The sequence below is a fragment of the Coturnix japonica genome, unplaced genomic scaffold, assembly GCF_054131305.1.
Source record: "Coturnix japonica strain WE unplaced genomic scaffold, WE-NBRP24 Scf041, whole genome shotgun sequence".
Lineage (NCBI taxonomy): Eukaryota > Metazoa > Chordata > Aves > Galliformes > Phasianidae > Coturnix > Coturnix japonica.
In genome coordinates this window covers 4610925-4634825 of record NW_028188944.1, presented here as the reverse complement: position 1 = coordinate 4634825, position 23901 = coordinate 4610925, and the positions used below count along the sequence as shown (strand labels likewise).

General features: G+C 39.8%; 2 protein-coding genes and 1 long non-coding RNA gene across 6 annotated transcripts; all 3 read right to left on the bottom strand.

Annotated features, from left to right (window-relative positions):
* Positions 1-4789: 4789 nt before the first annotated feature.
* LOC146752862 (kinesin-like protein KIF20B) lies at positions 4790-11156 on the bottom strand. 3 transcript variants are annotated; one of them, XM_085531260.1, is made up of 8 exons: positions 11042-11156; positions 10482-10643; positions 9367-9531; positions 8625-8744; positions 7602-7682; positions 6742-6868; positions 6059-6201; positions 4790-5049 (listed from the first exon to the last, which is right to left on the bottom strand). In XM_085531260.1, exons 1-8 carry the CDS (start codon positions 11153-11155, stop codon positions 4969-4971), a joined length of 993 nt encoding a protein of 330 aa, XP_085387386.1. In that variant the 5' UTR covers position 11156; the 3' UTR covers positions 4790-4968. The 3 variants fall into 3 exon arrangements, with proteins under 3 accessions (XP_085387386.1, XP_085387387.1, XP_085387388.1); XM_085531261.1 differs by lacking the exon at positions 7602-7682; XM_085531262.1 differs by lacking the exon at positions 9367-9531.
* A 1314-nt stretch (positions 11157-12470) lies between these two features.
* Positions 12471-17643, bottom strand: LOC146752861 (kinesin-like protein KIF20B). Its single transcript, XM_085531264.1, has 3 exons — positions 17528-17643; positions 16113-16308; positions 12471-13668 (listed from the first exon to the last, which is right to left on the bottom strand). The coding sequence occupies exons 1-3, from the start codon at positions 17609-17611 to the stop codon at positions 12833-12835; spliced, it is 1116 nt and encodes a 371-aa protein (XP_085387390.1). The 5' UTR covers positions 17612-17643; the 3' UTR covers positions 12471-12832.
* A 61-nt stretch (positions 17644-17704) lies between these two features.
* On the bottom strand, positions 17705-22402 carry LOC146752860 (uncharacterized). Of its 2 annotated transcripts, none has more exons than XR_014940362.1 (3): positions 22312-22402; positions 21416-21682; positions 17705-17901 (listed from the first exon to the last, which is right to left on the bottom strand). It is a non-coding gene; the product is annotated as an uncharacterized LOC146752860 (long non-coding RNA). The 2 variants fall into 2 exon arrangements; XR_014940361.1 differs by lacking the exon at positions 17705-17901 and adding an exon at positions 19745-19952.
* Positions 22403-23901: the final 1499 nt, after the last annotated feature.

Here is a 23901-nt window from a genome sequence, read left to right as displayed (position 1 = left end):
GGCCTCCAACATAGTCAATTCTTGGGAACCCCCAGTCACTCCATGGATATATATTGGTTGTGTCCCTTGGTGACTTGAGGGCATTAGGGTGCATTGTGCACCAGTGTCCACCAAGGCTTTATATTTCTGTGGTTGAGATGTGCCAGGCCACTTAATCCACACAGTCCAGTATACTCTATTGTCCCTTTCCCCCCCCTGGCTGGGGGCAGGGCCCCTCTATTGTTTACCTCGGTGGCTTGCAGCAACTGGAACTTTCGCCTTTTTGGAAGAGTTCACCTTGGTGGTTGTTTCGCATTGTAATTCTTTCACTCATGCCTGAAGTGCAGAAGTGGATGAATTACACCGGTCTTCACTGATGGCCAGGATTCTAGTCTTTTTCACGTCCCTAAGTCTTGCACCCCCATACCTCTATGTGGGGACCAAGGAGGTAAATCCCTCATCACTGTAAGGGTAGAGCAAGTCCGAGAGTGCCTCCTTAGACTGAATGAGTACAAGTCTATGGGGCCAGATGGCGTGCATCCCAGGGTCCTGAAGGAGCTGGCTGAGGTGGTTGCTGAGCCGCTCTCCATCATATTTGAGAAGTCGTGGCTGTCAGGTGAGGTCCCGGATGATTGGAGGAAGGGTCACGTCACTCCCATTTACAAGAAGGGGAGTAGGGAGGACCCGGGTAACTACAGGCCGGTGAGTCTCACCTCTGTGCCTGGGAAGATTATGGAACAGATCCTCCTGGACAACATGCTCGATCACATAAAGAACGAGCATGTGATCTGAGACAGCCAGCATGGCTTCACCAGGGGAAGGTCATGCTTAACTAATCTTGTGGCCTTCTATGATGGAGTGACGGCGTTGGTGGACAAAGGGAAGGTGACTGATGTCATTTACCTGGACCTGAGCAAGGCCTTTGACATGGTCCCGCACCACATCCTCATCTCCAAATTGGAGGGAAGTGGATTTGATGGGTGGACAACTCGATGGATAAGCAATTGGTTGAAAGGCCGCAGACAGAGGGTGGTGATCAATGGCTCTATGTCCAGGTAGAGGCCGGTAACGAGCGGTGTCCCCCAAGGGTCTGTCTTGGGACTGGTGCTCTTTAACATCTTTATTAATGACATAGATGAGGGAATGGAGTGCACCCTCAGCAAGTTTGCTGATAACACCAAGCTGAGTGGTGTGGTCGATACGGTGGAGGGAACGGATGCCATTTAGAGGGACCTTGACAGGCTGGAAAGCTGGGCTCGGGTGAACCTAATGAGGTTCAACACGGCAAAGTGCAAGGTTTTGCACTTGGGCCGGAAGAACCCCAGGCACCTGTACAGGCTGGGAGGAGTTGTCCTTGAGAGCAGCTCAGCAGAGAAGGACCTGGGGGTCCTGATAGATGAGAAACTTAACATGAGCCAGCAGTGCGCTCTTGCAGCTCAGAAAGCAAATGGGATCCTGGGCTCCATCAGGAGAGGGGTGGTCAGCAGGGATAGGGAGGTGATCGTCCCTCTCTACTCTGCTCTTGTGAGGCCCCATCTGGAGTACTGTGTCCAGGTGTGGAGCCCTCAGTACAAAAAAGACATGGAGATTTTGGAAAGGGTCCAGAGGAGGGCCACAAAGATGATCAGGGGGCTGGAGCACCTCCCCTATGAGGACAGGCTGAGGGAGTTGGATTTGTTCAGCCTGGAGAAGAGAAGGTTGCGGGGTGACCTCATTGCAGCCTTTCAATACCTGAAGGGTAATTGTTTAGTTTGTGGAAGATTGTGGAATTTTAGTTTGTGGAAACTGAAAAATTGTACTGTTTGATACATGGGTTTTGAAGGGAATGGGACAAACTGCTTTGATGGTATAAGAAAGTGTAATTGCTATTGGTATACAGAAGTATAATTGAGGGTGTGTGGAAGTGTAACTGAAGGTACAAATAGTGAAATCGTGTACAAAGGAAAAAGAGTTAAAGAGAAAGTGAGTTTATGTGTGCTGGTATGAGAGCAACCCCCTGTATTGTTTCCCCCCCCTTGCAAGAACTCTTGGAGTGAGAGAGAGCCGGGTACAGAGACTGTTGCTGTAAGCAGCAAAGGGGGGAGGTGGGGAGGAGGGGGCAATGGAAGTGAGAATAGCCTTCATGTGCAGAGATGTAGGAAACCTGAAATCCCAGTGTTAGCACTGGACACCTGGAGAGAAGGAGGTGAAACTGAAATAGGATGTTAGTAGTTTTTGTAATGATGAGAGTTTGGAAAGTGAGAAAGTTTGGGACAGACACAGGCTGGAGGACTAAGGACTGGCAAGGTATAACAGGGATGTCAGGACTGAAAAGAGGTGAACGATATGAAAACAAAACAAAACTGCTTGACAAACAGATAGTAAGGGAATTGGTGATAATAACAGCTGTTACTGTTGTGGTGCCAGAATAGGGCCGTAGGACCCAGAGATCCCCTCAGGGAGAGGTGGGGGGAGTGGGGGCTTGAAGTGCCCAGGGAGGGCTCCGCCCCACTGAAAGGAAAGCAGTGTGCAAACTGCAACGGGAAATTGCATCTAGGGAAGCAGGATAAAGAGATTTATTTTCTGGTGGATATGGGTGCTTCTTACTACTCATAGATGGTTTTGTAACAGTAATAGAAGCTACTGCCCAACAAGAAAAGGTTTACGGTTTTTTTTGGATTAATTAAATATAAACTAAGTAGGAATACAGAAATTCTTGTACCTGCCAGGTTGCTCTGGCAAGAAATTTAATAAAACTGGAGCTAAGGGTCCAACAATATTGACTGTTTAAAAACTGTAAGTCTGACATTAGCACAAATGGGGAAAAACAATGTTGTACCCCAGGAGTCACAGCAATATCAAACATGATGCACTTAGGGGTGTGGGCATCAGGGCCAAACATGAAGCCCTGAATAGAAGTTAAAAGCAAGAGATTGCCCAGTCAGGGTAAAGTGGTACCCTATAAGGATACAGAACTGTAGAAGGATAGAAGACTTTCTGGAGTTTGGACTCCAATTTTGCAAAAATTTTTGATAGCAAGTGCTGTAGTTTGGTACAACACTTGAAGGCAAGTAATAGAATTGTTGAATGCATACACTCAGTGGTGGCAAATCCATGCACTTTATTAACCCAGTTAAGGAATGAATAGGTGGAGTTTACCTTCTGGATTTGAAGGATGTTTCTTCTGCCTGCTTTCTGTATCACGGCTTTACAAGTCGGTGTGCAGGTTTGGAGGAGCTCTCCCCCTTGCACCCGGCGCTGCGCAACGCTGGAATAAACATACCTGCTTTACAACCCATCTCTGGATTATAGAGTTTGATTCCGCAAGTCAGCTAAACATTTGTGGTTGGTTTTTCTTTTCCCTAAACAAAGCAACCTGTTTTCTGCACTTGCTGTGCCTTACGAAAATGCACAGAAATTAGGCAAGCCTGAGACTCACCAAACACCACATGTGACGTTTTGTAAAAGGTCAGTTTTGCAGCAGAGAACCACATATAATTATACCAAGTGTGCAACTACTTTTCCCATGCAGCAGCAGGCAGCAATGAGGCTGTTCTCATAATAAAAATACCATTTGAAAAGTAGTGTAATTAAGTGTATATCATGATGTACCCAGTAGCAACGAGAGCTCTATTAACAGCTTCTGGAACAAGTAGATCACTCCCATCCCCTGCAATGACTTTGCCTCCAATATCGCATGGCTGATAAAATGCAGTCTTCTGGATATGAAATATTTGCAAGTAATTTGCAAACTGCAGCTAATCAGAACCGTCTTCCATATTGTCACCAACCACTTCAGGCAGCATTGTTCCATTTTGACATCTGGCTATGAGGCATTCATGCACGGCATTCACATACGTAGGTCAATAAATAGGAGGGAGGGTGATTTCAAGTACTTATGCTTCCATCAGTTTCTTCTGTGTACCTGTGCAGTAGCTGCCCATCTCACCTGGTAGGTACGAATGCTGTTTTCTACTCCAGGTCAATAAAAGCCTCCATGTTGACATCCACATGCAGATTTGTCCAGCTAACACCATGGAGAAAAGCTTCTAAAAGTCAGTTCAAGTTTTTAATGAGATTGCTGAGCATAAAACCACACGATTCCCATGACTTTTCACAGATTGTTTTCTGCAAACCTGGATCTCACAAGCCTACAAGCAAGGAGAAAGCTTATCGGCACAGCAACAAATAGTACGATTGTGGGTTTTTTTAAATTCAATCAGTATATTGTTCTATCAACAGCTGCTTTTAAGGCAATTCACTCCCATCAAACTCTCAAATATTCACCCAAGTCGGCTTTCATCCATGTTTTTACCTCCTGAGCAATTGAATCTATAGGAACTATTGGACTTGGAGACAACACAAGGACATACTGCCAGCTGAGAACCTTTCAGCTAATTCATCCAACAGCATCTAAAGGTTCGAAGCTCACTGAGGGGGAGAACAGTATTTGGGATATTAGAATTCCCCCCAAATGTATTGGGTTTATTTTTCTAAGTTTATTAAGTTAAAGCTGAATTTGCACAAGTGAGGGAAAGCACCTTTCTTCCACACTGAGGAATTGGCACCATCTTCTCTCCAAAGAAAATTATTTAAAAAGGCCCAAAAATTAAGTATACATAAATATTAATGTGTATTCATGCTCTTCTCTCCCCCGGATTTCTGCTAAGTACACCAGTCACGTGAAAAAAGCAAGCCAGGCCATCCTGAACAAGTACAGTTATTACTGCACAATGGGTAAATAGCAATCAGTCCTAGAGATACTGTTCCTATACAGGGGAGGCAAGACAAAAATAAATAAACCCTTAACCACAATAAAATCCAAACACAGTTTAAGAAAGCTTGTATTTATTTCAGCCTCAATGGAGTCAGTTTGAAACTGTCAGAGAGACACTGTACACCTATATACAAATTTAAGAACACAACGGAGTAACTGTTACTGTTTATTAACAACCAGTTTTAATAATACGATAAAAGTATGTCCTGAGAAAGGGGAACAAACACGCTTCTTCAAGGTTTTTTAGCTGTTCTGGATCTCAGCCGTCGCTTGATGATCAGATGATCACTTTCCTTCTTTTGTTCCTCAGATTCCTGAAGAAAACATTTCAAAAGTTACTCATCTTTTCACACAAGACTGACAAGCTCTTCTTGACCCACGCAAACATATTTCTTCCCCTAAATGGATTTCAGAATGGCATTTGCTTATTATATTTTATTCAGAAAACTATGGGATACCGAGATCATTTTAATGTAGCTTAATCACAAGGAACAAATATGGAGAATGTACAAAATCCTGTTTATCTTAAAAAAGCACACACATCTGAGGAAAGCCTGAAGGCAGCTTTCATTTTGAAATACTTATTTTCAAAAGAGTATTATAATACTTGTTTTGTGAAACATGAAGCGTTCAGAAAACATTTTTAGCCTCAATCCCTGTAGCTATGACTTGCCCAGAATTTCAGTTCTCGGTTCAGTTCCATGTTCTCAGAACTACAGCGAGAAAAGAAATTCTCATCTTCTTCATCCTCTAACAAAAAAAATATAACATTTTGGTTTCTGCCCCTATCATTCGTCAAATCATCAAAAAATTCAGAGGGATATTACAGTATGGGCAAATGATCACTATGCTGAACAGAAAAAGGACTCTAATATAATTAAAAGATGCAGTTCCAACAGAGCAAGAATGTTCTTAGCACAATAGCTGCTGACAGAGTCATGAAATTGGCACATCAGATCCTTTGCAAGTTTGCTTAGACAGGAGATCATAGTTTAAGCATACCTAAAAAGCTGTCTAAGTTGTGCTCTAGAAAAGCGTGTAGTAGAATAATCCCACTCCGACACACTGAAATTATCTATGATTCCAAATTAGAAGACATCTCCGTGATTGCTACATCACCTACTTAGTAAACTGTAAGCCAGCCAAACACAGAGATCTTTGAGGACAAAATAAAACAGAACAGCAGGAAGACCAACAAGAATGACTTGGTAGAAAGAAATACCTCAGTATTTTCAACCTCCCCCTGCAAATAGATGAAACCTCCAGTCTGTTTGGACTCCTTAGTAGTTTATTTTAAGCCAAGACTACAGTATAATCGCTTACCAAAGAAGCAGGTATATCTAGAGGGCCAGAAACGACAGTGGAATACAGCTTCCTTTTGCATCGTTTTGGCTTGGTCTCTCCTTCTTCGAGACTTTCAGGTTCGTTTGATTTAGGAGAACTTACTACTGACATCAGCTTCTTGGCTAGAAGAAATTTGTTTTGATACATAAACCAATCAACTTACTGGTTTTGTGAGTCTTTAAATCACTGAATGCAAAAAAAGCTTCATAACAAACTTGGTTTATAAATGACACGTAAAATTTAAGTGAAAATACTCAGAAATTGTATTTGTTCATCGAGGTTCTTTATTGCTTCTATAGCTGAAACTGTTTATAGGTTCAGGTACGGCAGCTTAAAGCAGACATTAAAATGGAGCATGAAAGACAATCATGGCTCAGAAGTCGCTGGAAGTCAGAAACTTCAGCAGGAGTTAAACAACAGGCCTAACTTTCGTGCTGACAGAAGCACAAGACAGAACCAACTTTCTCTGTATACTTGTAGGTTTTCACAAATGTAATAATGAATCTCTGAAGAGACGAATAAATGCATTTACTTCATAAATCAAAGGACAACTTAACATGGCAGACAAGTTCTCTAAGAACACATACATTAATAGCCTACAGCAGAAACAAGCCATTCTACAATGTCTAGAAAACATGGAATAAAACTTATTCTACACCAACCTCTAGAGTGTATAATAGAAGGAGAGCTTTGAATAAAATCTCCAACTTTTTGCAGTGTTTCATCCTTCTTTTTAGTCAGTCTTGAAGCATGTACCCGCTTTCTCAGGAAGTAGTCTTTTCCGGATTTCTGTTCAACAGAGATGTGAACATGTGAAACAAGAGCATTGTTTAAACTTCATTTTAGTTCAACGTTATTTGAAGTTGACATTTTGAGCTTTACTACTGACACCTCTGTTCATTATGCTGATGATACCACAACGGCAAGTAATGTAGACAATTTTATACCCTTTAGGGAGTTGTCAAAATCTCAGCTATTTCAAGGCATACGTTTCTTAAAGTTTCTTAATAAGGCAGTAGTTTCTTTAAAAGTAGCTCCCAAGCTGTGGAGTTGTTTCTTACATAAGCTGTTCTAATTACATAAAACAAACAAACATACAAAACAGAAGACAACAGATGGGAAAAATCTACTACTCATACTCTGACCATGCCAAGGATACTGCTATCACATGTGAACATCTGTTTTTAATAACTGCCATGCATATTAATGATATGAACCTTAGTTTAATACAAGGGCTTCACTTACAAAAGCACACGATAATACACTAAAGCTTCTCTTCCCAACTATTCAGTGTGCAATATCCTTCCCTCCAAATCATTACACAGTACAGCCATTACACGCTCTGGGGACAGACTGACTTGCCCTTTGGTTAGCTTATGGAATTTAATAGGAAGAGCTCATAAGCATGTAAGATTCCCATTCAGGTATACACATAAGGATAAGACACTGCTTCTTTCGTGTGACCACACAAGTGGCTTACAGGAAGTCCCAAGCTAGCTTCAAAACTAGAACAAAAACCAACCATTTTCTCGTCACTTGCAGAGGGTGAATTAAAAGCCATGACAGATTTTGTATTTTTCGTGTTCTCACTTTTCACAAAATCCTGGGAAAATAAGACAAGTTTCAGCCATGATTCTTTTGGAAAGAACAATTGATGTCACAAAAGTGAACACTTTAAACACCTTTGCTAATAGTAGGGAAGTATTTGCTAGTGGTAACTATTCCACTGTAAACCAAATAATAAATAAGCATTCAATTATAAAAACAGGACATTAAGATATCAGTATTAGACATCTCATGATGTCTAAAAAGCTGATTTATGTCTACAGGTTTCAAAGAAAATACACAATGGAGTTAAGAGAAATTCCCTTCTCTTAAACCATTATCACTGAGCTTGGCTATTAGTTTTGTTCATTAAAGCAGTTCATTGATTAAATTCTTCAACTACTTTACTGAGGTAGAAATAGCATTTTTAATGCTTGTTTTTAATGCTTTTTTGAATTGTAGAAAGACAAAAAGTAGTCAGAGCCACTTTATCAGGCTCTGCTAAGAATCTGAATGGAGTATCACCACCCACTGTATTTCCAAGAATTACGTTGGTTAATAAATACTTTGTTTTTAAAATATATGTAACTGTTATTTTATGAAAGTTAGCAATTAAAAACTTATATAGGAATGATTAACATCATCTGCTAACAAAACAATATCCAGAAATCCTGCAGAGGAAGAAAATAAGTTCAATTTGCTGTGCCCATTTCAGTGGCTCCATGAATTTTTTCCAAGTAACTTATCTAATCATGAGCCACTTCATAAGCATTAACATGAGGAGAGTTTTCAACAGCACCTGACAAAAATTCATCACACAATTGTTTCAACAGCTTTTATTCCTATCAAAGGCTATAAAAACAGGTGATCTGATCACCTTGAAAGGGATAAATAAATTAAAACTTGGGAATTGTTCAGAGAACATGAGATCTTTTCCTACTCATTCCTTATCAAAAGCAATACAATCACAACATTTTCAGATCTGAAGTTTCATACTAACCTCAGATTCATTTAATGAAGTGAGGCTCCTAGTACATCGACGTGACAAATAATTGTCTTCAGCTTTGCGTCTTAATGGAATACTTTCTCCAGTTTTAGTTTTGCTTTGTTGTTTCCTAGGCTGTAAATATTTAAAAGGAGTAAAGATTAGGCTATGCATTAGACCTCCAAAATATCTCGAGTTTTCTAAAGTTACAGTGTAAAACCTCAAGCTCAGACGCCACATGAACACGTAAGCTGAAACACAGCACAAGTGTGGGAAGGTAGTAACATCTATTCATTGTGTGATCTTCAGATACACCCTACTGGGTCTCACTAACAGTCTCAGGCAGTATTCTGCCTCCAAAAGAGAGAAAGTGAGACATTATTTAGTGACAAAATCTGTAGCTCTGGTCGTTTTGTCATCCATTCCCCCCATACTCTGCACGCTCACAGCTGCTATGTTAGAACACCAAAGGCTAAACCTCTGCCTAATCTTCAGCATCCACATACGAATACATGGAAAACTGCATGGAAAAGTTCCATAATGTACACAGAGAGATGGTGTTCTAGTAAATAAAATATGAGAGCTCATGTTTGAGTGGAAGACAAAAAGAACCAACAAGTACTCATCACTGAATATGTAGTTAAAGGACTATATGCTAAGAAAAATGATACCAGCTCCAGTATCTCTTAGGAAAACAGAAGAACAAAAAGGGGTTAACAAGATGTTAAGTACTGACTTTCTATAAACATAATCATACCTTTTCATTTACAGAGTCATTCCTTCTACTTTGTCTTTCTTCAAGTAAAGGTATTTCTGGCAAACACTGAGGGCTACTGTGGTTAATGCGTTGTTTTAATTCCTTTATAAAGTCATCTTTGTCAGCCAGTTCTTTTCTTAACTCTTCTATCACAGTTGCATTATCCTAATAAACAGTAAAAACTGCTGAGTTGTGGGATTGGCAAAAGGAATTAACACACACAAGCAGTATTGCAATTACTTAGTAGCATCAGTTTTAGAATTGCAGGCTAGAACACTTAACTATTCAAGAACAGTAACATTTCACGGATTTGTACGGTCACTGTTACAAGTGCAGTAGTCACAGAATTGCCTGGGAAGTTGTAATACAATATATTTTGATTCTTCTATTTTACTTATGTGCTTCAGCCTTCATCTCTCTTAAGATATAATAACCCGAGCTTTTATTTGTTCCCAAATCCTCGGTACTGTGAGAAAGTCGGCAGTTGTAGGGGAAGTTTTGCTATGAGAACATCTTTCTTCTCAGAGAAAGTGAATCCAAACATTCTCAAAAGAGCACAACTCATTTAGTCTTCTGTTTAGCTTCTGAAATTCTATGCTACGGCTTAGATTGGCTATCCTGATTAAAAGCTGGATGTTGAAATAAGAAATGCAACTTCCAGAGATCATCCCCCCTCTGCTTTTTGATGCTTCCCTTAATCTCTCTCCACGTCCCCTTCTGTCTTTTCAAGCCATTGTAGATACTACCTGAGAGAAAGCAAATAAAGTAAGAAACCTGAGACAGAACTACTGTCTGAGTATTGAGCCTAGCTTGGGATCCGGAAATGCTGTGAATTATCAGAAAAAGCTACAGATGTCCAGTCTGATTGTAGGATCATAAGCATCAAACTGACATCTGCTTATCTGAACTACTGAAAAAATTGAAATTTTAGTAATTAACAGAAATTCTGGTTCTGAAGAACAAAAATAAAAGCTGGTGCTTTTTTTGGTTAGTTGCACATGATGTCAATACGACAGTGTTCAAGAACAGAACCACACCCAGAATACAAAGAGCAGTTACAGGAGTTTTACAGAATTTATGGGTAGCTAATCAGGTAGGAGGAAAGGAGAGCTGACCTTGCTTGAATCCTTTAAGGCAGATTGTCTCAGTTCTGCTATTTCTGTCTCTTTTTGTATGGCATTAGAAGCCAAAGTATTGAGCTGTTCTTCCAAAGCTTCTACTAACTGATCTCTCTCCTCATGCCACTTTTGAAGATTATGGTCGTTTTCCTCCAGCTCCTATATTTCATGTTGAAAGAAAAGCATACACAGTAGAAACAAGCAGAATCTTTAAGACAGCCTAGAATTAATAAGTTTTTCATATAGCATAAATAAGGACTCAAGCTGATAAAAAGAGTTTATGGTAAGACATTTCAATTAACATATCGTGATGTCACTCAACAAGATCAGGTTACATGCATGTATTACATATGTATTTACTATGCAGATTATTGTATTTAAAGCAATCTGCCAGTGCTCTGTAGTGACTAATTATTTGAATATCTTTCATGGTCTACCACTAATTTCAGTTGGCCACTTTCATTTTGCTCCATTTTTTTTTTTTTTTTTGACCTTTTTCCTGTTGCTTGGAAAACCTGCATCATTCATTTAATAAAAATTAAGAGCAAGAAAAATACCCGTTTAAGTTGTTGGATAGTATAGTCTTTATAATCCAGCTCATCCTTAAACTGGTTATTAATCCTTTCAAGTTCATCCATCCTGTTCCTGAGGGATTCCTCCACAGAACGCATCGTGGACACCTGTAATGTAAGCACAGCTCACGGTTCATTAAAAGACTTCTGTAATCCAACCTGGCCAAATACTTCTTTGTTAAATAAAGAGGAATTCACAAACAAGTGCTGAGTAGGAAAATGACAGCAAGTGCAAGGTTACCAAGGAAGACATGAATTCATTTTTAAGCTTCAATTTTCCACCCCAAGCACACCCAATAAACTTTCAGACTAAGATCCTGCAAAATGGGTTTTAAAATATCTACTTGTTTAATAATTAAATTTTAACTACTAACATCACTGAAGCTGAAACTGAAGAAAAAAAATATACATGCTTATATTAAAGAGCCTCTGGAAATTAGTCTATTTCTCTTCAAGTAAATAGCATTCTTCTTCCCAGTTATCAGCGTTTTTTCACAAGACTTAGGTTTTAGGCTTTGGAGTTACCACGGATACCAATGGTAAGTCACCAGTAACGTAGAGATAATAACAAGTCCCCTCCAGAGGCAGATTAACTATTCTCTTCACAAACCTTACTCCAGGCTACTAACCAACTTTACTTTCCTCTGTTCATTATCTATGCGAAACCATGTTTTAACTTCTGGTCCCCTCTAGAGCTTCAATGGCAACTTTACCTAAGATTTGCTGCTAGCCACACTAGTGTGAAATTTCCAGCTTCATAGTTAAAGTTTGAGAAGTTTTAACAGCAGAAAGCCAAGCATAATCTTACAGAAAAAAATATCTCAGTTGACTACAAACCTCGCTTTGTACTTGCTGAATTTGTTTCTTGGCATCAGAATGTTTGTCTTTTAGATCTGCATACTCTTCTTCTTTCCTCTGCAAATCTTTTTTCAAATTCAGTACAAGGGCAGAACTCTCAGAAAGAATATTTTCTAGCCTTATGTGAAAAATAAAGAGACAAAGAACATTACTGTTACACATCTCATGGAAACAGCAATTACAGCTTAATCCATGCCCTGCCTGTTGGTTTCTATTTGTAAATAGACTCTTAAATCTATCCAGACCAGTGACAAGATTTAAACAATTACTTTCGAATTTCAGCTTGCTTCTCATAATCAGATGCTGAAGCAATAAATTATTCAGATGCTATTCTGAGGTATATACAACAAAACCACCAGAAATCCCCATATTATTCTTTATTTCCTTGCACACTCCTGTTTTCCCTTGGAACTCAAGTAGCATACCAAAGCATCCTAAAGTAGTAGTTTGGCCATTGATAAGCATGCAGATGCATTAAGTCGAAGGGATGTTCCCATTAACTATTTTTAACTCTAGTTCATTCTCAAAGGGCTCTAAGTTAACTCAGTGGTTACTTACGATTCTATACGTTGCACTTTCTCCATTTCACTCTTTTCCTTTTCCCGAAGAGAGTGTTTCATCTGCTCCAAGCTGTTTTTCAGCTGTATAACTTCTTGAATCAGATTTGCTTCTTTGCTACTTAACTCTTCAAACTTTTTGTCTGCATTTGCAGACTTCTCCTGCAGAGTTGCTGTAACTGTCTCCAGATTAACAATAATAGATTCTTTTTCTTTAAGTAATTCATTGAGTTTTGACACATTGTCTTCCATTGTCTTGGAAGCCTCCAGGCGATATTCAAGCTCTCTTATTTTTACCTCACAGTTGGCAACTTCCTCCTGAAATTGTGCAATCACTCTCTGATCTTCTGCAGTCTTTTCTTCAAACTCCTGAGTTTTCTATTTGCTCATGTAACTGATTCACAAGATCATCTTCCTGACTAGTGTGAGTTGTAATCTCACATAGCTTCATTACAAGTTGACGATTATGATTTTCAGCATTATTCAGTCCCGCCTTTAGGTTTTCATTGTCTTGAAGCAGTGCTTTGATGTGCTGACTTTTTTGTGAGGAAACATCAACAATACTTCTGCATACTTCCCAAATCCTTTCAAGACTATAGTTAAAGGAGAGGTCCTGCACAAGATCTGAGATGGAAGAAGTCTGTGACTGAATGCATGCAGAACTAATTTGAGATGTCCCTGGCTCATCTTTTTCACAGTCTGAGGAATCCTTTACACTGACAAAGTCAGTACCGATGGCGTGAAACTCTAAGTGACATTTGTATAATTCATCTAATTTGGTCCGCATTTCTTTTACTTGTGACACTTTATCAATTATACATTCTTTGGCAACTTCTATGTTGTTAGTTAGTTGGCCATTTTTGTCTTCTAGTGTCATATTTATAGATTTCTGTTCATCCAGTTCAGAAGCAATTTCCCGATAGTCAGCTTGACCCTGCAGAATTTGTTCATGGAGGACATCAGCTGTTTCTTCAGAAAAAGAAAGCTCAATACGCAGGCTTGTTACCTGCTTACTGAAATCTTCTTTTTTATTTTTTTCTCTTCTGCATTGTTCTTCAAGCACAGCTAAATGACGTTCCAAGATTTCAGTTCTTTCCCTCAGTGCTAGTACTTCCTTTCGGTACGCGGAGCACTTTTGTTTCATATGTTCAATTTTCTTTTGCTCTACAGTGTTCTTTTTCTTTCTCTCATTTACAACTACTGTAAAACAAACAAACAAACAAAAAAAAAAAAAAGGGAAAAGGAATGTAGCTCAGATTGATTAAAATCATTATTACATAGCAGTTCACAACACCAAGTAGCAACTTCTAAGTGAAAAACTGTCGTAATATGCAAGCCATGCCCTCACATCACATAGTATTTGATACTAGTGAAGGAATTAAAAACCTCTGAACATGTAATCAGGTGCCTCAGATTTCTATACAGAATTAACAGCAAAAGGTTTTCAGTCTGGAAGAACACTTTTACCATGGCACTACTCAAACCTTCCACTCCACACCAGTAGAAAATCTTATTAGATCTAAGAAACATGGGAACGAGATAGATAATTCACAGCTATATTCTTTCTATCTTCCCTGCTTCAGCAATCCCTATAAGGCAGCCAGGAATCACTCCATCTACATCTAAATGGTAGATAAACAGTTCTCTAAGAAATTTCATTCCAACTCACAGTCCTCTTACTTTCAAAAGAAAGATAAAACTCTGGACAAGTTGATCACTTAAGTGTTGATATCTGTCTCTCTTATTCAGTTGATCTCTAAACAAAATATGAGGATTCCTACTTCTGTCCACACTTACTCTTTTGCATATAAAGTTCACGCATAAAGTTGTACAAATTTGCAGATTCAAGTTTCCATAAATATTCCATTAGCTTGGGGCTGTTTTTTTTCTTTAACTGGTGAGCAATTAGCTAAAATCACATGCATTTTCTTTCTATCAAAAGCGACTTCTGCTGTATTTCATCACTGCTTTAGAATCCAGTTATGTCCATTCCATAATATGCATACTTTAAGTATTAAAAAAAATAAGTCAAGACTTACTAGGGATTGTGTCACCACAACAATATATTCCATGGTGATTCTTGTACAGTCCTTTTATTACTACAACTACAGAAATGCAGAATTTTATAGCGCCCACGTGCAGCCTGCATTACATACAGATTCACATGTACTGCATGGAAACAGCCTCTTAACTCATCTAAGGAGTTTTATATACAGCCCTCAACTGATTTAGAAGTCATACTGAAGAAACAGCAGTGGCATATTCCACCCCAAACCAGGTTTTGGTTTTGATTGCAGCTCCCAGCAACACTAGTGAGGGGAATATGATTTATAAGTAATCTAAACACTTTATGCTGAAAACAACAAGCAAGCACTAAAGCAAGATAAATAAGACTAGGGAGAAGATGTGTAATGTTCAGTCTAGAAGCTCCTTACAGAGGAAGTAGGGAAAAAGCATTATTACAGAGCATAGGAAACAAGACCTAAAAGCTCAGAGAATGGTGTAAATACCCTGAACTTGAAGCTGAGATAACCTAGCATCTCCTAAAACACTTTTGCTCGTGCTACTTATATAACTAATTCTACAAAAGAACCAGCACAACATACCTGTGCTCATTGTTCTACTGTGTATATTTAACATAGCTAAAGAATATATATTAAGCAGTTTTTGAAATTGGATGCTATTAATACTCACAAATAGAATAAAATTTTAACATGATTGAATACTCAGTACTTCTAAACAGAAAACTTCATGCTGACATTGTGACTATCAGCTACCCATTTTAATTCCTATGTGGAGCATTGCTGTCATTAATTTTTAAATGAGAGCTTTGGTCATATGATTATAACAAACCCACTACTATTTGGAGTATGGAGGAGTCCACATCCCTCCCTCAGTCTCTGGTAAGATGCATATACGTGATGCCATTCAGTGGTCACATTAGGATTCAATATTAATGCCAAATAAAGGCAGCAGGGACAAATCATCCAAGAACAGCATCTCATCCAAAGAAGGCCTTGACTTTCTCCCTTGCACATATTTTGCAAGAGGAATACAAGAAAGGAAGGGACTACAGCTAAGTTTTAGATTTTCCCTTCTACATTGTATATGCCTTCCGTAATTCTAGGAACACTGATGCTCAGCTGTGCCCAGAAGTGAAGTTAAATGCAGCAGAGCTTATCCAAACCATTTTGCTCAAATATTGCCCATGAGCGAGCAATTAGCAGGTCGTCAACAATTTTGATAGTTGCTTCAGGAAAAACAAAACAAACAAACAAAAAAAAGCATTTGAACAGCTGATGCTACTCAGAAGATCAGCAACAGCAGTTGAAACAATCCTAAAGAAACTGCTTTAAAACTATTACCAAATCTGCAAGTGCATCAACAGATGAGGAAAAAGCAGCAAAAAGGAAAAAAATAGTGCAAAAAACTTTTATTCTTAAGCATTCAAAAATGAACAGCATAGGACCTTCTGAAAAAGGGATATTTACATAACAGTTACTTCTATTTACAGTTTAACAGAGTGGCTTTTCTCCTTATACCATAAGGTACGCGCTTCACAGCCTTTTGCTTCCTATCCGGAATAGGAAGCAATTTATTGTTTTGGAAGACACCCTGTTCAAGGATGGAAGAAACTGTACCTTTCTTTGGAGGTGGCTCTTCCACAGTAGGCTTATCTTCATCAGTACTGCGCTTTCTTCCCACTTCCAACTCAGTTTTCTCTTGTTTCAGTGCTTTAGCTGAAAGCACTGAAAATTGGCTGCTTTCAGTTCCTTTATTAGTGTTCTCTTCTGCCGGTTCTGCTTTAATGGTAGTTAAATGGTAGGTAGTCTTTTCCTGTATTGATATAAGATCAGTTACATTGAAGCTTAACAAAAGGAGCACTTAAGTCTCAGTAATCTTCTGTAGGCAAATATTTACACAAAACCATACAGCTAAAATATTTACCCGGTGACTCTATAGACATCAGTTACAAATCTCAATAGCAGACAGAACAAGTACACCTTCAGATAATGACAAGTGCAATACTCGGTAGAGTATACAAGGGAAAGCAAGAGCCTAGCAGGTTACAAAGTAAAAGACTTGCACACAATCAACAGTTTACCGGTTTATCAAAGAATTTCCTGTTTCCAATAAGTCAACAAAATTACAAACATGGTCAAAGAGCAAATGGTCAGCTCTCACACAAGTTCATCACATCACACTTCTGCTAAGCTGCTAAAATCACTTTCATCGTGACAGATATAATCCAACCTTAAAGCTTAGTCAGCTCTGTCACGCATATTTTAGATTGTGTCCTTGACCACAAGTGAAGCTTCCTTACTTACAAGATGACGATTGTTAAGCCATGCTGGCACTGCCAAGGACTGATTGTTCATCTTTAGTAGCTTATGAAAAGAAAAGCCTCAGAAGTGTTCAGGCCACACAATCTCACAGATAGAGTTGGAGCCTTGTTCTTGGAAGAAGTAATAGGCGAGGACATGACTACTCATCACAGTCAGCTTTAATACCATGGAAATACTAAGTTGCAGTGATGCAGACAGTCAAAGACTAAGAAGGGTCAAGTTGCTAAGCTTACAAGGTTAGAGATCCGAGTGACAGAATTAACTATAAATGTTTTCAGAGCTACTTCAGGCTACCAAACATCAAAAAATGAACAAAAACCACCAGAAGTGGTATGCACACATACTTAATCAAGCTAGTCTTCACATATTCAGTAGCTCGCAGTACATTAGTCAGGATAAAGTTTTATGGACTGCATAGAACGTGGAGATATCCTGACCATTCATACTCGTACTTCCAACTCTACTCAACATACTTTTACTGTTGCTCTTCCTCTGATGTAGGAGTGTGAGGCAGGAGATAGTGGAACACACTGATATTTTTGTTGTTTGTGTTAACAACAACTACCTTCAGATAAATTTGAATTGTTTACAATTTCAAGCGAGTACCAGCTACATACAGAAAATCAGTTTTCCAAAAATGTGTTGATTACAAGCATAGAATTAGTGTTTTCCTTTTTTTGTGTAAGGATACGGAGATGTGTAAAACTCACATAATCTTTTACTTTTTCTTCTAAATGAGATTTTAAGTCTTGTAGCTCTGTAATAATGTCATCTTTCTGCACCACAATGTCCATTAGCTCTCGAATCCTTTCATTTTGTGCATTCATTTTCTTGGAAATAAAAAAGTTTTAAGTAGTTTGGTGTTTTTCTCTGGTAGCTCTTCTTAGGTCTCCATCAGTTCAAAGTTAGTTTTCTCCAGCTGCTTTTCAAACCAGCCAGTATCTTCCTTCGGGTCCCCCAGGGATACAATGGAACTATGTGCTGCCTCAGCTTGCTCTTTAATATCCATGACATCATAATGCACAGAATCAAGAATGCCCTCAGGATCAACACAGGTGTCAGGCACTATGCTATGTTCTCCACCCTGAAACGTAATTTATAATCAGTTAAAACTGGTGAATAGCTGACTACATAATAGCTGTTATTTCTACAGATAGTCTGGATAGCCACTATGAAGACAGCCATACAAGAAGTTTTTAATTTCAGCTTCAAAACCGACCTCACAAATTCACATACAACATGACAGTGATTCGTATGGGGGGAAGACAAGTGGCATTCTAGTAACAGCTAATATATTTTATAGTATTTGATGACCACGCTCCCTTTTTTTTTTTTTTTTTTTTTTTTTTTTTTTTTTTTTTTTAAAATATTACCCCAGATTGATCTCCTTCAAATTTAACGTACAAGTTCGGACTCCCCTTTTCTTTGTATACAGCGTAAATTTTCATTTTGTGTTGCAGAAACAAGGAAAACGCCCAAATTCCCAAAGCTTTCTGAAACTGTTCTTAAGGCTCAGCAACTATTCCTGCTAGATGAAGAATAGATGTATCTTGCTCATCATACAGCAACACAGCATGCACTTCTTTGTAAACAGCCTTGTGTTTCTATAAGATGTGCCCATAACATTTAAATAGTAAAAAGGAAAATATTTAAGAAAAAAAAAAGGAAAATATTTAAGAAAAATAAAAGAAAAATACCAGGGTGTCATGGTTTAATAATTTTGTAATTTTGCTATCAGTATCACTCCTGTTAAGGAGCTATCTTAGGTTTGCGATTCTGCACCTGTGAGCTTGACCTTGAAAGTCCAGGCGGACTGCCAATACTCCGGTTTATTTTATAAACACTGCTGAGCTTTGGTTTTTTTTTTTTACTTTTTTTCCCTCTCTATTGAAAAAAAAAAAAAAAAATGTTCCCTCTACTAAGTGTGCTTTATAAGGTACTGCATTTCATTAGTTTCTCTTTTACGATGCTCCAAACATATTGGACCATGTTTAAGCTAGCCTATTTTTCCTATGAAGTTATAGGAATGTATAATAGATTGAAAGCATGGTTAGCAACGCTTATTTGGTATTTGCATGCAGCTCCAGAGGGAGCAACTAATGCAACTAATGCAACCAATAGTACGGATATGGAGGTTTTTGAGCGTGCTTTTCCTTTTTTCTTTGCATCTTTTAAGCAGTCTTCGACTGACCAGTTGTCCCAGTGGACCACATTGTCAATCGTATTAATCTCCCTCAATTTGCAGTTGGTTATTGTAGTGATCTCACTCGGTATCTGGATTTATAACCTCAGGAGGAAGTCTTCCCTAGAGTCAGAGAATACTGAGTGGCAGGGAGTGTGGAGAAACTTTGGAGAGACTTTTAGAGGACAGACATCTTTAGTGTCATGGAGCTTTACTCCTGAACACTTAAAGAATCCTGAGAGTTTGACTGCATATTTGAGACAGGAATGTTGTGGCTCAGGCAGATCTAAGGAGGCACAAATGACTTGGGGCCTAGCTAATGCTTACCAGGCCTTATTCAATATCATTCCTGAGAGGGAAGATTTTGAGGTTGAGAGAGTCTCAGGGCCGAGAGAGTATCCAATCCAAACTCGACACTCTCCAGTCCGAGTATAACGTCCTCCGGTTCGGGTACAACACTCTTCAGTCCAACTACGACAGCCTCCAGACTGAGTTCGGTGCTGTCCAGAAATATAAAGCCTTGGTGGACACTGGTGCACAATGCACCCTAATGCCCTCAAGTCACCAAGGGACACAACCAATATATATCCATGGAGTGACTGGGGGTTTACAAGAACTATGACTATGTTGGAGGCTGAAATAAGCCTCACTGGTAAAAACTGGCAAAAACACCCTATTGTGACTGGTCCAGAGGCTCCATGTATACTGGGAATCGATTACCTTAGGATTGGATATTTGTAGGATCCCAAGGGGTATCAATGGGCCTTTGGGATAGCTGCTGTTAACACAAATGGTGTTTATCTGCTGTCAGCTTTACCTGATCTGTCAGATGATCCTTCTGCTGTGGGGTTGCTCCAGGTAAAAGACCAAGAGGTACCAATTGCCACCAGAGTGGTTCACAGATGGCAGTACCGCACCAATAGGGACTCATTGCTCCCCATTCACAAGCTAATCTGCCAATTAGAGAATCAGGGAGCGATTAGCAAAACTGACTCGCCTTTTAACAGCCCCATATGGCCAGTGCATAAAGCCAGTGAAGAATGGAGGTTGACGTTGGATTACCGTGGCCTAAATGAAATCACACCTCCATTGAGTTCTGCTGTACCAGATATTCTAGAACTCCAGTATGAACTGGAGTCAAAAGAAGCTAGGTGGTATGCCACCACTGACATTGCTAATGCCTTCTTTTCCATCCCATTGGCTGCAAAATGAAGGCCACAGTTTCCTTTTTCCTGTAGAGCTGTTCAGTATACCTGGAACCGTTTAACTCAAGGGTGGAAGCACAGCCCAACAATTTGCCATGGGTTGATCCAAGCTGTCTTGGAACAGGGTAATGCTCCCGAACACTTGCAGTATATTGATGATACTGTCGTGTGGGGCCATACAGCAGCAGAGATTTTCAAGAAAAGAAAACAGATAATCCAAATTCTTTAGCAAGCTGGTTTTGCCATTAAGCGCAGCAAGGTGAAGGGGTCTGCCCAGGAAATCCAGTTCTTAGGTGTAAAATGGCAAGACGGGCATTGACACATCCCAGCAGATGTGATTGAAGAAATCACTGCTATGTCTCCGCCCACCAACAAGACAGAGACCCAATCTTTTCTGGGAGTAGTGGGCTTTTGGAGAATGCATGTCCCAAACTACAGCCACATAGTGAGCCCCCTCTATCAGGTAACACGGAAGAAGAATAATTTCTCATGGGGTCCTGAGCAGCAGCAGGCTTTTGAGCAGAGAAAACAAGAGATAGCCCGTGCCGTGGCCTTGGGGCCAGTACGGACAGGACAGGATGTAAAGAACATCCTCTACACTGCTGCTGGAGAGAAAGGTCCCACTTGGAGTTTGTGGCAAAGAGCTTTAGGAGAAACCCAAGGCCAACCCCCAAGACTTTGGAGTCGAGCATATAAAGGGTCTGAGGAGTGCTACACTCCAACTGAGAAGGAGATCTTAGCCGTGTACAAGGGGGTTTGGGCTGCTTCTGAAGTAGTTGGGACAGAGGTTCAGCTCCTTCTAGCACCTCGCTTGCCTGTGGCCCCCCTGTCACGGACACAGGTAGATTTTTGTTTAAACCATGACAACTACCCAGAATGCAGCATAAGGGAATTTTTGCCTAGAACTCTGGAGGACTATTTTTAACTCAGAAAGGTCAGAGATAGAAAGTTCACACTGATTTCTGGGTCACCAGCCTCACCGTACATCAGCATTTTTGGTTTTTAAATGATACATAAAGTTCTCAATGGCACTGCTCTAGTCGGTAGTTCTTTCCCTTTCCGTGCAGCTTGCTCTGTGCATGGCTTGTGAACCGCTATTCAGGCCAGACAGCTGCAGCCCCAAAGACCTGCCATAAATGTACAAATTCTACCAGGATAATGTCTTGGTAGTGGAGAAACAGGATGCGCAGTCATATGGCTCTCACACATACCTTGTACAACCAGCTTGGCTCTGGACTGGGCATCACCAATGTCACAGGTGTACACGTCACTGTCACTTTTCTCCAGATTTTTTATGCTCAGCTGCAGGTCTCGTCCTTTCTGTGCCCTCTTGTATTTCCTGCCAGGCCTGAGCTCAGCAATGCCTTTCCTCCATATGACGAAGGATGCGGCTTTCTCGCTCTGACATGTAAAAAGTGCACTTCCACTTTCTTCAATTTTCAGATCTGAAAGTTCCTTGATAAAGTAATTAGGTTTTTCTGGAAGGAAAAAAAAAAAGGATGAGGGTGTAGGACAAAGGGATTTGTTACCCCAACAAGTCCCAAGCATACAGAGGTGTCCTGAATCTCCTTTGCCCTCATTTCAGAATATCACATAGAGATGCAAAGAGTCTAAGACCACCACAGAGTCCACCCATTTACATAGGTTTGATAATTCCAGTAGATATCTGGAAAGTTCAATACCATTATACATGCGCTGGTAGGATCTCATCTGATCAACTGCATATAGTTTTGATTACACATATTCAATATAGACTAATTCAGATTGCCATCTATTCTTGGCTCACTAACACCCAAGATCATAGAATCATAGAATGATCACAGAATCATAGAGTGGCCTGAGTAGAAAAGGACCTCAAAGATCATCTAGTTTCAAACCCCCTCCAAGGGGTCACCAACCACCAGACCAGGCTGCCCAGATCCACATCACACTGGAGAATCATTCAGTTTCCAGATTATTTTAAGGAAAAGATTTTAATCCATCATATTTTCTGAAAACTAAGAATTGATCCTGCTCAAGGAAACAGAAGAGAAAAACATCACCCACAGGCTGCAGATATTTACCTCGACTTCTCTACATGCCATCCCCAGTGTGCTTTTCAACTCACCTTGCACAGTGACCCTGGCTTTTGTTATGGAGTCCTCTGTCTCACAGGGGTACTCCCCACTGTCCTTGGCAGTAGAGTCATGGATGATCAGAATGGCCCCAGTTCCCTCCTGCTGCAAGTCGTACTTCTGGCTTTTTCTGATTGCTTTGCCATCCTTGTACCACCTGATGTTCAAATCCGGTTTTGACAGCTCACAGCTCAGGCTGATGTCCTGCCCTGCTGCTGCTGTCTTATCCTCCAGCTGTTTTGAAACCTCAGTAGGTTTTCCTGGAAGAAAACATTGCTATTTGAGTTACATACACTTAGGGTAGGATGCCTCTCTCAAAATACATGCATCTACATGCTGGAGATAAGTTAGAGAGGCACTTGCAACAGACGCCATCCTACAGCCAGCAGTAATCTGCAAAGTACAGACAATAGAATTCCAGGCAGCATTTATTTTCTCTTAAATCTACCCAATTGAGGATGATGAACCATGTCTGAAAACTGCCTCTTTCTTCTCTCCACTCATCACACTGGGAGCCTTGGATGATGCTCTCAGATGCACATGTTCTAGATAGGAATTTGTTGTACAGCTAGATGATGTGAAGGCCATCCCTTCAGCTTATACTTAGAGGATATTTGCTCCCACAGTTCCCTCAACAGAGCATTCCTGATTTACTGTTAATGGAACAAGCTGCAGTGAGATGACCATTGCCAACACTACCCCAGTGCTTTGGGTAGTTCTCACATTTGTGTAAAATGTTTTGTCCTTTTACTTATTTTTAAGAGAAATTCTCAGTGCTTTGAGGTTCAAGTAGAAGGTTGCTATTCACTTTAACCATATTATGAGTTAGCTCTCACGACAATCTTATCAGAAGACAGTTGAAGGAATCAGGCCCCAGAATCTCTCCCATCTCATTACCTTTCACAGACAGAGAGGCTTTGGAGGTTAGACCACGGGCAGTAAAAACGACTTCCTCAGTGTCAGTAGGAGTCACACTTTTGATAATGAGAGTATATTTCCGACCCACGTTAGAAGCTTTAAATCGCCCACCACTTTCCACTCTGCTTCCATTCAGTGTCCACTTGAACTCATCAATGCTTTCATGGGACAGAATGCATTCAAAAGTACAATCTTCTCCCTCCTGGATTTCAGTGTTTTTCACCCGTTTGGTAATGCCACTATTCAGCTCTGGAAGGTAAGAGATACGTTAGTATGAGGTTTATATGGAGAAAAAACATTTGTGACTGACATGAGTAGCAGTACTGGTGTTTTAACTCAGGATTTGTAGAACATGGCTGCATTCCTTACTGATGTATTCTCTAAGACATTCTCCACTCAGAATTACCAGAAAGCTATAAAAAAAAAGAGACGTGAATCTCTTGTCTTTGCTCTGGAAGAACTACAAGTCGAGCAGCTCAGTCCACGGAGCAGAATGAAGATTCAATGAGCTACATAGGGAAAAACCTAACAGAGAGGACAGCTCTAGGATGCTGCGTGAGAAAAAGGGTTTTGCCTATGACAAGAAATTAAATGTTTCTATTAGCTAATTTGTTACCATCCTAACCCTACTGGTGTTCAAACCATTTCTCCATTTTAGGGATGTT